The sequence below is a fragment of the Cebidichthys violaceus genome, unplaced genomic scaffold (genome assembly GCF_023349555.1).
Source record: "Cebidichthys violaceus isolate CVI_PGR_0920_01 unplaced genomic scaffold, fCebVio1.0.p SCAF_7, whole genome shotgun sequence".
Classification (NCBI taxonomy): Eukaryota; Metazoa; Chordata; class Actinopteri; order Perciformes; family Stichaeidae; genus Cebidichthys; species Cebidichthys violaceus.
The window spans coordinates 13,821,531-13,837,541 of record NW_027176927.1 but is presented as its reverse complement, the minus strand read 5'-3'; the positions used below and the strand labels follow the sequence as shown (position 1 = coordinate 13,837,541).

The 16,011-nt window shown below is 38.9% G+C and overlaps 2 protein-coding genes across 2 annotated transcripts; both read left to right on the top strand.

Annotated features, from left to right (window-relative positions):
• Positions 1-4,474: 4,474 nt before the first annotated feature.
• Positions 4,475-8,263, top strand: LOC137891748 (chemerin-like receptor 1). Its single transcript, XM_068736539.1, has 2 exons — positions 4,475-4,555; positions 5,238-8,263. The coding sequence occupies exon 2, from the start codon at positions 5,255-5,257 to the stop codon at positions 6,395-6,397; it is 1,143 nt and encodes a 380-aa protein (XP_068592640.1). The 5' UTR covers positions 4,475-4,555; positions 5,238-5,254; the 3' UTR covers positions 6,398-8,263.
• A 4,357-nt stretch (positions 8,264-12,620) lies between these two features.
• LOC137891749 (chemerin-like receptor 1) lies at positions 12,621-15,679 on the top strand. The gene is made up of 2 exons (XM_068736541.1): positions 12,621-12,674; positions 13,498-15,679. The coding sequence occupies exon 2, from the start codon at positions 13,518-13,520 to the stop codon at positions 14,640-14,642; it is 1,125 nt and encodes a 374-aa protein (XP_068592642.1). The 5' UTR covers positions 12,621-12,674; positions 13,498-13,517; the 3' UTR covers positions 14,643-15,679.
• Positions 15,680-16,011: the final 332 nt, after the last annotated feature.

Sequence of the window (16,011 nt, the reverse complement as noted above, 5' to 3'; positions counted from 1 at the left end):
ATTGGTTCCCAATAAGCTTCGCTTTCACTATGCAATTCTCATACCACTGCACCACAAAAACAGGGAGAGGATGGTACTCTTGTTTTCCCCGGTAGCTATCAGTAGTTATCCTCGGTCACCAAAAGAGTATCAATCTAAGTTGTATGCAGTTACTATTCCCAGTAGCGGAAACTGAAGTAACTGTGAAAAACAAAATGCAGTTTGTCCTTCTAGGGGGAGAATAGTTGAAAAGTTGTCTATCGCCACTTTAAGTTTTCAATAATATACACCAGGCTACAGAATATTTCAATGGCATTTATTAGAGAAAACTAATTTGGCAAAATCGTTCAAATGTGCAGGCAAAAAGTCCCTGAGCTAATTGCTCTGAAACGTCTTAGATAGACTCACATATGACACCCAGATGCCTGTTTTAGTTGCACATGTGCAAAACAGCATTCAGGATGTGATCCGCTGGAAGAATTAGGATAAATTCTTTGCTGAATCTAAAACTGCCATCGTTCTTAAATAATGACCACAGCTATTTTTCCCCAACATACGCCACCCTACCCCTTAGTTACAATATGTGGAAAGGATCCAAACTTCCATTCATTTCACCATCTGTGCTCCCTGTTTAACTAGTTCCGGTTCCCCTAATCCCATTCCACTGGACCTCAAAATACCCTCGGAGAGACAGAGAGAGCACTGTGTCAGAGCACTGGACGACTTATGCATTGCCAGGCTTGTTTGCTGTCAGACAGAGCCCAGGCTGATTATTCATATCCCTTAGGTCTGCTGAGGGGGACCAGGCGTTGTGGTTGAAAGTAGGGACGAATGTAAGGAAGTGGTTGAGGTTATTGAGGCTCAGCTTTTTTTTCCCTGTGTGTGGTGTATTTCATGGAAAAAAACGTCACTCAGCCATAGGGGCGAAAGCCGTTGGCACCCGTTTCGCCTTGAAAAACAAAATTCCTGACCTCTCCGCACCCATGAGACAAGGGTTTGATTTCCAGTCAGTGCCGCAACAAGATCAACAAACCTTTGAGGTTTTAGGACACTGCAGATTCACACTATTTGTGCCTTTATCATAGTCACGGGAGTCTAGAAGTTTCAACACAACAGTTAGTATACCAGCATTTCACGAAAGGAGTTGTGGATTTAGAAATGCTGTGAGCTCAGTGTTTTGTACTCCACAGCGATGAAAAATACTGGGTGTATTACAGTGACGCTGGGAGCAGGAGTATGTCATTAGTACCGCACTCTCCCACACACAGACACAAACAGACATGCATGCATTTTAGTTGTGCCTTTCAGGTTGCTCCCCCACCCTCCCAGCTGCTGTAGTGAATAATAAACCCCCAAACTCCAACTGCGTATATCACCCTCTATACTAAAACTAAATTCCCTTTAAACCTCCACCAGTTGTTTTACACACCCAAATTGGTATTTGTGCGGCACACACATAATTGCATGTTTGGTTGGTAAATCAAGAACTCTGGCAAGCCCGTGGCTCTGAAGGCTCCCCTCAAACTATAGCCTTGGGATAGCTATTAATATCCCCTACAGACACCAGCAAAATGATCTGCCTTTAAGTTCTGTTTCAAGACTATACAGCAGAAAATTCAAAAAACACATTTAAACACAGAAATGAACAGTGGAGGATGTATTGCTCAAGAGGGTAAAAACCAAATAAAACAAAGTAGTCATGCTGTCTAGACTTTAGCTAAAACAGTAATGCCATTTAGTGTTACAAATGGAGCTGACCAGTTCAGATTTAATGCGGATGATGAGGAAGGTAACTGGGTCAGCTTATTTTAACCTGTTTCCTGTAGTTAGAATATATTGGTTTTGGACCTTGTGTAAAATATTTCCCAGTGGGGACGAATATTCAGATGCTGAATGTTTATATATTCATGAAAAAAGGCAATGATAACAGAGACATGAGTCCTCCTACACACTCAAATAAGGGTGTTGCTCTGGACTCACGCAGGGACTGAGAGCATGTACGGAGACATATGTAGTGTCTCTCAGTCTTTCACTATTCTCTCTCTCTCTCTCTCTCCTTCCTTCCTCCCCCTCACATCTGGACTATTGGCAGGACAGAGTTCCTGTGTGTACATCAGCAGGGGACTTACTTTTTAGGGTTGGGCAGGTTCTAGCAGCTCACACTGTGTGAATCTGATCAGTTCAAGATATGAAACTCATTGTGTTTCACTATGTGTACAACTGTTGTAGTGTAGATGAGATGCTCCTTTGTCAGATTTTTTTGAATGGTAGATATTTTTTATAACTCTTTCTTCAGTGGCGCAAATATTTAAAGAGTCTCTTTTTTAATTTCCTAAATCCAGTTTTTTTTTATTGTGCAATCAAGGGAATGTCAATCAAACGGATGTTGGTTTATTGATTTTAAGAATGGCTTTCATCTTTTTTTTACAAATGAACTCTTTCTCATTTTTGGAAGAATACAAATTTGTTTATTTCATGTTGAAGTTAGAGTTTTAAGACAGTTTTGATTTGGCACATATTATTTGTACAATGGATTTGTATTGTAAGTGGCCTTAAGTCTTTAAATTCTACTTTCAATAAATTAGGTGCCAACAAGTTTGCTTCTGTAGATATTGGCTGAGTGCTTTTTAACATCTGTTTAATTGCTGTTGATACAGTTTGCTTATCCAGATACTGTGCATAATGAGTTACATACATTTAAAAATAATTAATCTTGCACACTGATAACATTTTCTCAACGTCAGTGTATTTGCATGGGGAAAGTGAAGAAACACAGATTACTGCATTCAGGAAACAGTCCATTCATCATGTTTTGCAAAATTCCACATATCATTCTTAGAAAAAAAAATTAAATCACAACCATGTCTTTCAGATGCACAAATGTGTGGGTAGTGGAGCAGAAAAGCCAAGAGTAAAGAGGAAACATGTGGGAGGAAATATGACCATGAAGTCTATCTCAGATGAAACATTTCTTCCCCACTGAAAGGTAGGGCTGTACTCTGGGGACATGAGACTGATTTTCAGTCTCCTTCAGCCAACACTCCCCCATGTCCATGCCTCCAGCCACTTAAACAACAAAAAATGTTCATTGCACTGCACAAACTTTCAGTAAGTCTGGGCGTTTTTTCAGTTCTTTCGAATCTTGTGGATTGCCCTGTTATTTGTTGTTTTTAACTCTTCTAATTATTTAGCTAATTGGTAGTTCCATGTTGTTGCAAGGTTTTGGGATGGATAAAAATGTTCAGGACTCTGAGAACCTGACTTGGATATATCTGGAGTACAAAGGCAACAGGAATGTTCCAGGCAGGCTTTAAAAAGATGAAATTGCTTAGATTTACTGCTTAGATTTGCTTCAGGGTGGGTACATGAATTCCCTTTTGTTTTAAAGTTGCAATCGGGTCTGCGGTTGGTTGCCAGTCCCATTATGTAGCGATGCCTACACTTATGCACCTTTACTGTACATGTCAGAAGTTTCAGGAATGCATGGTTCTGTGTAATGAGCGACCGAGAATATCTAATCCCAACTTCATGCAACATGAATTCATGCAACATTTTTATATGAATTATAGAAAATGACTAAACTGCAAAAGTATGACAGCCCTGTTGTATATGTACTGTTTGAGTACTGTCAGTAGTGTTTCTACTTACTTCATTTACAAGTAGAACTTTCAAAATAGATTGGATTGATAGTGCAAAATGTGATTCTTACAAATAGGAACAGATCTCTTTGTTTGCAGGTTTGAATCTACAGAAGCACTGCGGTTATGTGTCCAGCTTCAAGTGGACAGTGGCAAGGAGGGTGTAGCCTGCGATTTTTTTTAAACTGCATGGCAACCCTAAATTATCGACAGATGCTGCTGTGACTTTCTTACACGTGCTGCAGGGTGAAGAGAGGCGATCAGATGCTGATTCACACATTCAACACAGAGCAATCCCACTTAACCTCAAGCCAACGTGAGGTCAACCCACAAAGAGAAAAACACATTACGCAACAGGGTCACTGATGCACATGAGAAGTCACAACTCCACTCATTCTCAGGTAGTGATCTCAACAACCCACAATTTATGTATTTAGTTGTTTGGTTACTTGCTGTTTTCACTTTTGGAGTTTCCCAAATAGGCTCTATCGTTTGGCATTTGAAGAAGACATGTCTTGGCAGGATTTTAGGTCAGACTTCAGATTAGTAGCAGAGCAGCACACTTACAGAGACAGCAGCATGTAAGCCTATATAATATCTGTATATTACTGTCATGAAGTTCACATATGTACTGCATCACCATGCTGTATGCATAACACATCAATAAAGCAAATATTGTGTTTTGTTTTAGAAAAGTTCAATTAACAAAACATATGTAACTTGAACTGCAATGCATGAACAGCCAAAGAATAGCGTATACGGTGTAAAGGCTTTCAAAGGAGGGGATGCGTGCCGCCTGAGGTCCCGCCTCAATATGAGCGATGACGTCACATATTTAAGGAGTCATGGATCAGAACTCCACGATTTCCACGGACTAGTCAGACTAGTCCGGTGTGGCTTTTCCAGCGGACACATTTTCATCGGACAGGCGCTTTTAGGTAGGTACTGTACCTTTGTTATATTCAGAAACCGTTGCTCTGGAAGAAATAGTCTGTAAAATCATCTGATGTTGGCTATAGCATGCTCTGGCAAAATTGTTAGTTTGGAATTTGAAGAGAGATGCTGCTCTTTGAGGTCGACAAAAGTCTTTGTAAGAAATTGACAGTGCAAATCGCCTACTGCCAAGCGGTTAATTACGCCCATAAACTATAGCATAGGGTGTGGGAACGCTTGCTTTTATTCAACAGAGTGGTTTTATTTTCTGTGGCGAGACTCGGATTTCCAGATTTCTGTTCCCGTTTCATTTGTGCACCGATGAATTTCATTCACTGGGAAAACTGGTGCGCGGTTTGCATGTGTGTGTAAGTGTGGCATGATGTGCAATACTTTTCGTTTTTTTAGTTTATTTATTCATGTTTTGTTATGAAGCCTATAACTAGCATACATAGTTGGGAAACTTTCTTCAAAACGCTATTGAGACGTTCCTTAATGTCTATTGTGTGAACAGCATCATCTGTGGGCTTTTTTGCTGAGCTGACATATTTCACATATGTCAGGTACAATTTGTCATTTTCAAGAGTGGACTGAAGTTAATGTTTTCTGATAATTATTTAGGAATTATTAGGCACATTTATTGACCTCTGGTTAATTAAAATATATATATATATATTTTTTTTACAGCGGGTCTCAAGAAGACAATGATGGAGCTAATGACTGCTAACCCTTTCTATCACAACAATACATCAGACACCACTGGAAGAAATGTCTCTTTGTATGACGACGACGATGAGTATGACTATAAGGACGAGCACGCTGAGCTGAGACAGTCTCTCAACATCATGTCTCTCATTGTTTACTGCCTGGCCTTTGTTCTTGGTGTGCTCGGGAACGGAGTGGTTATCTGGGTGACCGGCTTCAAGATGAAGAAAACAGTTAACACAGTTTGGTTTCTCAATCTCGCTGTGGCCGACTTCCTCTTCACAGCATTTCTGCCCCTGAGTGTGACCTACACAGCTTTGGATTTCCACTGGCCTTTTGGCAAGTTTATGTGCAAACTGAACAGCACAATAAGCTTTCTGAACATGTTTTCCAGTGTCTACATTCTGGTGGTGATCAGTGTGGACAGATGCGTGTCTGTGGTGTGGCCCGTCTGGGCCCAGAACCACCGAAGTGTACGCAAGGCATCCTGTGTGAGTCTGGGTGTTTGGGTGCTGGCTCTGATTCTCAGCACTCCATACTTTGTCTTCAGGGACACTGGGCCGTCATATAATAATGAAGACATCATCAACTGCTTCAACAACTTTGCTTTTTCTGATGACTACGAAACTCCATCTGTGAATCAGCTGCGACAGTTTCGTCATCAGGCCATGACCATCACCCGCTTCCTGCTGGGATTTGTTGTCCCCTTCACTGTCATTGTCTCCTGTTATGCTGTGATAATCCATCGTCTCAGAAGAAACCGCACTCTGGCCAGCCACTCAAGCCGCCCCTTTAAGATCATCGCTGCTGTTATCACTATTTTCTTCCTGTGCTGGGCTCCTTATCACATCATGGCTTTAATTGAGTTGGTGAATCACATGGCTAATCATGCAAGTGAAACATTAGACCATGTCACCACTATTGGAGTCCCTATAGCAACCAGCTTGGCCTTTCTCAACAGTTGCCTGAACCCACTGCTGTATGTGTTCATGGGACAAGATTTCAAGGATAAAGTCCGCAAATCCATCCTGAATGTTTTGGAGACTGCCTTCCAGGAAGAGGTTTCTCGCTCTTATACCTACACAAACTCAATGGTCACCAGTCGGAGCAAAGAAAAGTCTGTTTCTGATGCCGAGGTATAAGGTTTTCCATGGTTTAAAAAAACAAATACTGTAACTGTAAATAGCAAATGTAACTGTATATAACAAATAATTTGGCTTCTGTTGTTGTTTTTTATCAAAGGACCCTCAAGGCGATCTATATACATTATCTGAAATTAAAACATTACACCTGTTACCGTTTGATTTATTTGAGACTTATAATTGGCAACTTCACTGACAGTATTTACATTCTGGTAGAGCAGACAAATGGTAATAGTATACAGTAACTTCTAGATCTATGTGTGATGCATTTGTGGGATAAAGCATTTTTAATTCATGGAAAGGTGAAATGTTTTTTATTGATGATAATAAGGCTTATTTATGTAGAACTTTACAGGGGGAAAACAGAAACATAATAACATTCACGCATAAATAAACACATGAAGACAACTTAAATAACTTATACAGAGCAAAAGGCTACAATCATCTTTTGAGAGACAATGATGCTTCTTCATTTCACAGTCCTTTTGTTGGCTGCAATTTGACTCACAGTAGGATCCTCAGTTTCTACCATACTAGACCTAGTGGATATGTAATGTGCCATCTTTTTCATTATTTGAAAATAGATATTACATCACTTTATGGTTTAATTTGTGCAACACAAGTAACAAATATCTAAGATTTGGTTGACAAAGGGAATTTTGTGTTTTTCACCCCGCGCATACATTGCAGATGTTGATTAGTACATTATGCCCCTGCTTGTATGTGACGGCAAGAAAAACCAGCAATAAAACAAGTCCTAGTTTATAGGCCAAGATTGTAGACTATATTCATAATCTAAAACACCTCATCACATCACCTCAATAATAATTAGGTTATTTTGACAAATGACACAATGCATTTCTTGCCACAGAATATAGCAGGTTGTAAACTATTGCACTGAAGAGTAATAATAAAGAATCTACAGTGTGAAATAGTGATGAGGAACCACCGCATAAACAGACTTATTGCAAATTAATTTACCAACTCTCCCCTTACCACTGATCCCATTATGTCTGTACATGACAAAACTGGACACAAAGACCATCTTTGGTACAAATTACATTACCTAGTTACTCTAGATTTTGCTTAACTCATTCAGTCTAGTAATTTTGCCTGTAATGTCTGTTTCTAATGTTAACTGCCATTTGCAACAGAAACTGATTCAGCTGACTTTTGACTGCTACATGTATACTGCATGCTTTGATAAACATGTTTTTTACCAACGTTATTCAGCACTAGGACAGGCTAATGTAAGCCTAATAAATACCTTTTATAGTGACTATGATATTATAAGGTTTAAAGTAGAAGCTGCATTTTATACTTGGCTTGGTTTAATCTTTTGATCATTGTTAGTTGCTTTTTGGGGGAGATTGTTTTCTATTTTCCTTATATCGATTTATCTGTACAGTTTTGTACTTAATTGTCTCTACTACATGTCCAAGGTGACATCTATAAGTGTCTTGTTTTGTCAGACCAACAGCAAAAACAAACAAAGTTGATAAATTAAAATATTTGGATTACTATTAAAAAAGATAAAGAAAAAGCACCAGCACATTTTAGAAACTAGAATCTGTGAATATTTGTCATTTTTTTAAAAGATCAATCAACTAATTGAATAGAGAAAAAGGGAAAAGGACACAATTATTCTGTCTATTGTATGACTTTTGTATAGTGGCATATTGTGATCAACCTCTCCATAACATTTCTAATGTAAACAATGTAAATTATAATTTGACTGTTTTTATTTTAAGATTTTTTTACCTTAGTGGCCAACTCTGCATAGAGTCCATAAATGGTGATAATGATTATGATGTTATTGTGGTTCTTGTGGTTACTATTACTTCCATTATTAAAATATTATTTGGACCGCGTTTCCTCTCATGGTGTGCTTCTCATAATGACCACTTAATTTCACAAAACACTGTGCCTGGAATCTCTTTTTCTTATACAGAAAGAGGTGCAAGTGTGCGTCTCATACACAACTTATCTGATGTAACACATTACTAACAAGCAGCCAATCAAAGTACAAACTTTTTTATTGTTTGTTCACTCCATCATTAATATTATAGTCATGGCCAGTAGAGAGAGCTGTTTTACCAATCAAGTGCTTCTCAGATCACGAACAGCAAACTTCAAAAGGAACAAAACATCCCTGGAGCACACTGATTGATTTGTACCCTTTCATATGCTTTTAATAGTGCAAACATATTTGTAGCACTGTTTGCAATAATAAAAACATTCCAGTCAAGTAGACAGGAAGCTGGTAAATCATCAGTCATTTGTGATTGTATGAATATTATGTGTAGACTTTTATTGCCAAAGTCAGTGATTATCAGTAGCTTTTACATTATGTCCTATTATTCTGATAAACTCAATCGTTTAATGCCAATGGTGAATTTGTTAATGAAATAGTATTTATGATATCTTATTTTTGGTTTATTTCAAATGTTTATACAAAAAATACTTGAAAACTTGTAGATCTATCTGTGTCCTTTCACAATATAATTTTATTGGTGTGTGCAAAGTATTTTGTGAGTCATTATCAGCTTTAAGATATTATTTAATATGATCTAAAAATGAAGTGTGCTAGTAATTGGTATGATAAGAAGAGCAGGTCTGGAGGCGGGTCTGTTTGAGGAGGAGCAGGAAGTGTCAGGAGCCTAGCTTGATCCAAGCCTATATGGGATTGAGTTCAGATGTGAGTCCTTTGCAATACCTGCAGTAAAACCCTGGTCTCTGTTCTGGCCCCTGGGGGCTCCAGTGTTCAACAGAGTGGAGGAGCTGCTGGGGTCTGTTTGTGAGGAAGTCTAATTACCAGTTGCAGAGTGAGGTACTCAAGCCCAGAGTGCTAAGTGAAGCCAATCATGAAACCAATCAGTTTCATGGGGAAGATTGTGTTAAAGGCTGAGCTGAAATCAACAAGCAACATTCTGATGTAAGTGTTGTTATTTTCCAGATGAGTGATGGCTGAGTGGAGAGCAGTGGAGAAAGCATCCTCTATGGATCCATTGGCTCTGTATGAAAACTGGTGAGGATCCAGGCTGGGTGGGAAGTTGTTTTGGATGTGCTGGAGAATCAGTTTCTCAAAGCACTTGATCAGAATGGGGTTGCCACAGGGCGATAGTCATTTAGACTGGACACTGCAGACGTTTTAGGTACAGGAAAGATGGTGGCTGTCTTGAAGCGGGTGGGAACACTCTCTTGTGACAGTGATAAGTTGAAAATGTCATTTAGCATGGTTGGCACATGTTCTTAGTACACAACTATGTTGTCAGGCCCAGCAGCTTTACTCATATTCACTTTCATCAGGTTTTTCTATTGCTTTTGTGATCCCCACATCATCAACACATTTGCTCATATATCATGTTGATGTATATTCCTCCAGATTGATGACATTTTCCTGGGTGGAGGCATCCCTGAACATGTGCCAGTCTCAACTTTCAAAACAGTCCTTTAGAGCGGCTGTAGCTTCATCTGTCCACACTTTAATTTTTTTTTTCTTCTAATGGTGTAGCCAGTGTAATTAGCTTGACTTATGTAGGAAGCAGGAGCAGGGAAATATGATGTGATTGTACAAAGTGGGGACGGGGGAGGGCATTTTCAGCAACCAGGAATATTTGTGTAAACATGATCTACAGTATTGATTCCTCTGGTGGAGATGTGGATATGCCGGTGGAATTTAGTTAAACAGATCTTAGGTTTGTTTGATTAAAATCACCAGCTATAATGATAATAACATCTGCTTGTTTTGTCATGTGTCTGCGTTTGAGCACCAAGCCTCATTGATGTAACACAGTCCACCTCCCCTCTTCTTACCAGAGTCTAGCGTTCTGTCAGTATACAGTCCACCAGTCAAGTGCAATAGTTGGTTTTAAAAGACTATTAAGAGACTAAGTCTATTCACCATTTACAATAAAAACGAATTGAACTCTTGAATTGAACTCTTCTGGTGTCTCATTTAAGTACCTGGTGATCTGCATACGTCTCATACTGTCCTGATTGGGGAATAGTCTACAGGTAAATTGGTTTGTTAAAATCTGATGTGTATGCTCTTCCTCTATGGGGTCACAAAACAAAAATAACAATACAGGGACATTATATTTTAGAGGATGTTTTATGACATGGTGTCAGTATGGTTATCATTAGCAGTAGTAAAGTTATGCCAACTGTTTGTGGAAACATTTTGTAGTTCCTCAAATTTGTATGAGCAAGCAAGCAAACTGCTGTGACATCAATGGGCGTCTTTCAAAATGTTCAAAGGATGCAGATTAGGTGTAGAAACAGGATGGAGCAAGACTTGTGCAGCTGCCCTGATATGAACTAAATAATCTGTCTGGAAAAGATGTAATCTCACCTGTTACTTTCAGGATCTACACAAACAGTAGACCACATAACACCAAAAAACACATGCAATAAAATACCCTGTCTGTATATATAATATTTTAGTATTTTAGTTATACTTACTGTGGATTTTGTACTTTTTGTACTTTTTTTACTTAGTTGATATTCTTACTGTTTATTACTTATTTACTTATTTATATTACTTGTTGCTCTTGTTTTTTACTCTGTATCTTGTGTGCACTATCCACTTTGCTGCTGTGATCCTGTGAATTTCCCCACTGCGGGACTAATAAAGGATTATCTTATCTTATCTTATCTTATCTTAATAGTCCTCAGTCAATGCAAAGCAGCACTGACAAGATGCTGCTCAGTGTAATGTCAGAATCAGAATCAGCTTTATTGGCCATGTATGCCTACGTATACAAGGAATTTGATTCCGGTTTTCACTTTGCTCTCAACGTACATACACATGTTTACAAATAAACAAGACAAATATAAAAAAATAAAACAAGGACAACAAAAAAAGTACAACAGATGTAAGTATAAACATTTAACGACTATGTACATAATACATATCAATATATATCCAAAAGTGTATATATATATATATATATATATGAACATAAACTTATACAACAACAATGACAATGGAGTTGAAGTGATAGTGCAAATGGATGTAATAGTGCAGTATGACTGATTAATTGTTGTGACGGCCAGCGGAAAGAAGCTGTTCTGGTTGTTTGATGTCAGGGCAGTTGGGGGACGTGAAAGTGGGCTTATCAAACCTGCAGTAAAACACATTCAGGTGATTCTCCTCAGTGTGGGGGGATGGTCTCCTGTAGTTGGTGAGTATCTGCAGACCTCTCCAAACTGACGAGGGGTCATTGGCTGAAAACCTGTTTTCCAACTTTTCAGTGTAGCTCTTGCTACCTTGATCTCCTTCGTCAGTGTGTTTCTGGTCTGGTTGTACAGGATTCTGTCCCCACTTATGTAGGCCTCCTCTTTAGCCCGACGAAGCTGCTTGAGTTTTTCAGTAAACCAGGTTTTATAGTTGTTGTACGTACAGAAGGTTTTTAGTCAGCACACACATGTCCTCACAAAAACTGATGTAGGATGTTACAGTGTCAGTGAGCTCATCCAGGTCTGTAGCAGCTGCCTCAAAAACACTCCAATCAGTGCAGGCAAAGCAGGACTGTAACTCCAGCTTTGACTCCTCAAAGTCTTGACCACAGGCGTTGCAGATTTTATGATGACAGTGTAGCAGTGGTCCAGAGTGTTTTTGTCCCTGGTGCTACACTGATTATGTTGTCTGTATTTAGGCAGTTTTTTGCTGAGGTTTACTCTGTTAAAGTCCCCAAGAACAATGAGCAGGGAGTCTGGATGTTTATGCTCCATGTTGGTGATCTGTTCAGCCAGGTGTTGGGATGTAAACACCGACCGGAATGAATGAGGAACACTCCTGCGGTGAATAGTATGGTTTACAGTCTATGAAGAGGGTTTCTAAGTGAGGGCTGCATGATTCCTTCAACACTGTGACATCCGTACACCAACCTTCATTAATATAGAAGCAGATTCCACCTCCCCTTTTTTTTACCGGCAGATGTAGTGCGCTGTCCGGGATGTGCTCCTCAAGCCTGGTTTCAGTGAAATACAGGGCGGCAGATCTAATGTAGTACTATACTGGAGTTGTTTATATAAATGAAGACACATTGTTGTTTTAGCAATTGTGACAACTTTTAATTGCACAACACTTATAGTTTTTTGCTAAATAAATAAATAAAAAATTGGGTGCCTGCTGGCTGTAGTTCCTCCTCGACGTGGGCGTTGGTGTGACTAACGTCACATTTCTCTACAAAGACTTACATCTGTAAGGTTTCACAGGTTCATTACTTCTGCCACGGATTCACCTTTGAGCAACTGGACATCTTTGAGAAAGGTATCTTTTCTTCTTAGAATCTTATGTTTTTTTGCAAGATTAAACCAACAAGGTTGTTAAAAGGAAATATGACACTAAAATAGTCTGATATGTGGTATTGAGACCTCTTACCCTTCATGTAAATAATAAGGCATTAGAAGGAATTAATAGCCTCTATCAGAGAGCTTGGTGCTTTTGTGGGTCAGTGATGTTTTTTTTAAAGAAAACACAGTTAGTGAAACGAAAGCGTTTGGTCATCAAAATATGTTCCTCTTTGACTTGTGCCTCAATGTGGATTTTTCCGCAGCAACGGCCAGTTGGTCTTACAGTTGTAGAAAAGGGAACTGTTTTAATTTGTAGGTGACATCGCAGATTATTCAATGAGACAGCAGTTTTATCCCAATCTGGTTCTGGTTCGGGCTCTTGGAGAATCAACCAATAACTGCACAGATGCGATATAAAATGTTTTAATTTCAAAGATTCGTTGAATACTGATTTATTTTAAGATTAATACTTGCATCTTGCTGTTCATTAAATGAGAGACAGGAACAGCAACACAGTATAAAACAGGATTATCTGCATGTGCGAAGATGAATTTCACACTCAGACAAATGGTGAACAGAACCCCTGTAGCATACCCTTGGTAAAAGACAAGTATTCAGATTTAGCTGGACCTTCTCAGATGTACAATAATGTTTATGAATAATAATGAAATTTAAAAAGAATTGTGTTTTGTCAAAGAGTTGTCTATTGCATCATTATACAATTTCAGACTGTTATTGATATCTATGTAAGGGAAAAAAAGGAAAAATATATAAATTGTTTCTTCATGTTGCCATTGCAGGGCTCAAAACACTGATTAAGATGAATACTACCCCTTCCTATCACAACAGTACAACAGATGTATCTGGAAATAATGGCTCTACACATATTGATGAGTATGACTATAAGGACGAGCACGCTGAGCTGAGACAGTCTCTCCACATCATGTCTCTCATTGTTTACTGCCTGGCCTTTGTTCTTGGTGTGCTCGGTAACGGAGTGGTTATCTGGGTGACCGGCTTCAAGATGAAGAAAACAGTTAACACAGTTTGGTTCCTCAATCTCGCTGTGGCCGACTTCCTCTTCACAGCATTTCTGCCCCTGAGTGTGACCTACACAGCTTTGGATTTCCACTGGCCTTTTGGCAAGTTTATGTGCAAACTGAACAGTTCATTAAGCTCCCTGAACATCTTTGCCAGTGTCTACATTCTGGTGGTGATCAGTGTGGACAGATGCGTGTCTGTGGTGTGGCCCGTCTGGGCCCAGAACCACCGAAGTGTACGCAAGGCATCCTGTGTGAGTCTGGGTGTTTGGGTGCTGGCTCTGATTCTCAGCACTCCATACTTCGTCTTCAGGGACACTGGGCCGTCATATAATAATGAAGACACCATCAACTGCTTCAACAAGTTTACTTTTTCTGATGACTACGAAACTCCATCTGTGATTCAGCTGGGACTGTTTCGTCATCAGGCCATGACCATCACCCGCTTCCTGCTGGGATTTGTTGTCCCCTTCACTGTCATTGTCTCCTGTTATGCTGTGATAATCCATCACATCAGAAGAAACCGCACTCTGGCCAGCCACTCAAGCCGCCCCTTTAAGATCATCGCTGCTGTTATCACTATTTTCTTCCTGTGCTGGGCTCCTTATCACATCATGGCTTTAATAGAGATGGTGAATTTCCTACCTACTTATCGAAGCAAAACATTAAACCATGTCACCACTATCGGAATCCCTATAAGCATCGGCTTGGCCTTTCTCAACAGTTGCCTGAACCCACTGCTGTATGTGTTCATGGGCCAAGATTTCAAAGATAAAATCTCCAAATCCATTCTGAATGTTTTGGAGACTGCCTTCCAGGAAGAGGTTTCTGGCTCTCGAACTGGCACACAGTCTCTGGACACCAGTCAGAGCAAAGAGATAATACCCCTTAATACTGAAGTGTAAGGTTTACCATGATATGAAGAAACAAATTCTGAAACTGTACATAGCAAATAATCTTGACACAAATATAAATGTATGTATCAAATTACTTTTTTTTGCTTTTTTAGAACCTCAAGACGAGTTGTAAGGATTTCAACCTCATGAAGATTGATTTATGTGAGTTTTACTCTATGGTTGATTAACTGATCAGGTATCAAAGAGTACTGCCTACAGTATTTAAAATCTGATGAAATGGATTTATGGTAATATTTTGCAACAAGTTGTGAATAATGTGGTAGTGAAATGTTTTAATCGTACAGAGCAAATGGGTGCAAGAGATCTATGCAGCTCTGTTGTCGACTGCTCGTTGAATCACAGCAGTGAACAGTCTGTACCATAATGGAGGAAAAGGGGATTTCCTGTACAAAAGAACCTTGCATTAAAATAGGTGTTACAATATTTCGGATCATTTTGTGTAACACAAGCAACAAAAAAACTATGGTTTAGGTTGACAATGGGAGCTGTGTGTTTTTTTTCCATCGGTCACTTATGCAACAGATTTTGATTACCATTTCCTTGAGACAAAAAATGAAAACATGCAAACAAGTCCAAGTTGTTTTTATCTCCACCATTTTAGAATGTAGATATTCAATTTAAATTTTACTAATTTGGCTTGTATGGTTGTCGCCAAAAAAATTACCCATAAATGTATATTTATTGTAGTGTATTGAGCACCTGGATGTCATCGATGTACTTGTTGCTTTTCCTGTACTGACTGCTGGCTTGATAAACATTTGTATTTCCTTAATTACAGGCTAATATAGTCTAATCAATAATTATGACTTAACCGTCAGACAAAACAGAACCAAAGAAAAATGTAATAGCCACTGATTCAATATGTAAGACTGGGTATGAATATTGTGACATGTAGCGATCTGTCATTTAAAAGCTTTGTACTAATGTATTTGATTAGATGTTTATTTGAAACGAAAATGATGATTGTATTTGTAATTTGTCTTGCTATTACAATTTTGTATTATTAAAATATGATTTGGACTTCACTGGTTTCCCCCTGTGATGTCTAACCACAACATCATTTTACAAAAGATTCTGCTTTGAATTCATCATACTACCATCATGCATAGATACAGGATATACTTTTTGTTGTTAAGTCTTTCTAATTATTATTACAGACTTGCTTCATTGTATTAATTGACCAGCAGAGGGAACTGTTTCACATATTTAAGTGGAGGCCAGGTCAAAAAAAGTTCTCCACACAACATCCAGTGACGTGATGCTGCATTAGATGCTTCTCAGACCAAGGACAGCAAACTTTAGAGAGAGAGAGTGCAAGAGTGCAAACTGATTTGTATAGATATTTTTAATGATCTCA

Bases quoted from the DNA above. Each gene is read 5' to 3' on its own strand.
- LOC137891748 (XM_068736539.1), top strand. From the start codon at position 5,255: ATGATGGAGCTAATGACTGCTAACCCTTTCTATCACAACAATACATCA.
- LOC137891749 (XM_068736541.1), top strand. From the start codon at position 13,518: ATGAATACTACCCCTTCCTATCACAACAGTACAACAGATGTATCTGGA.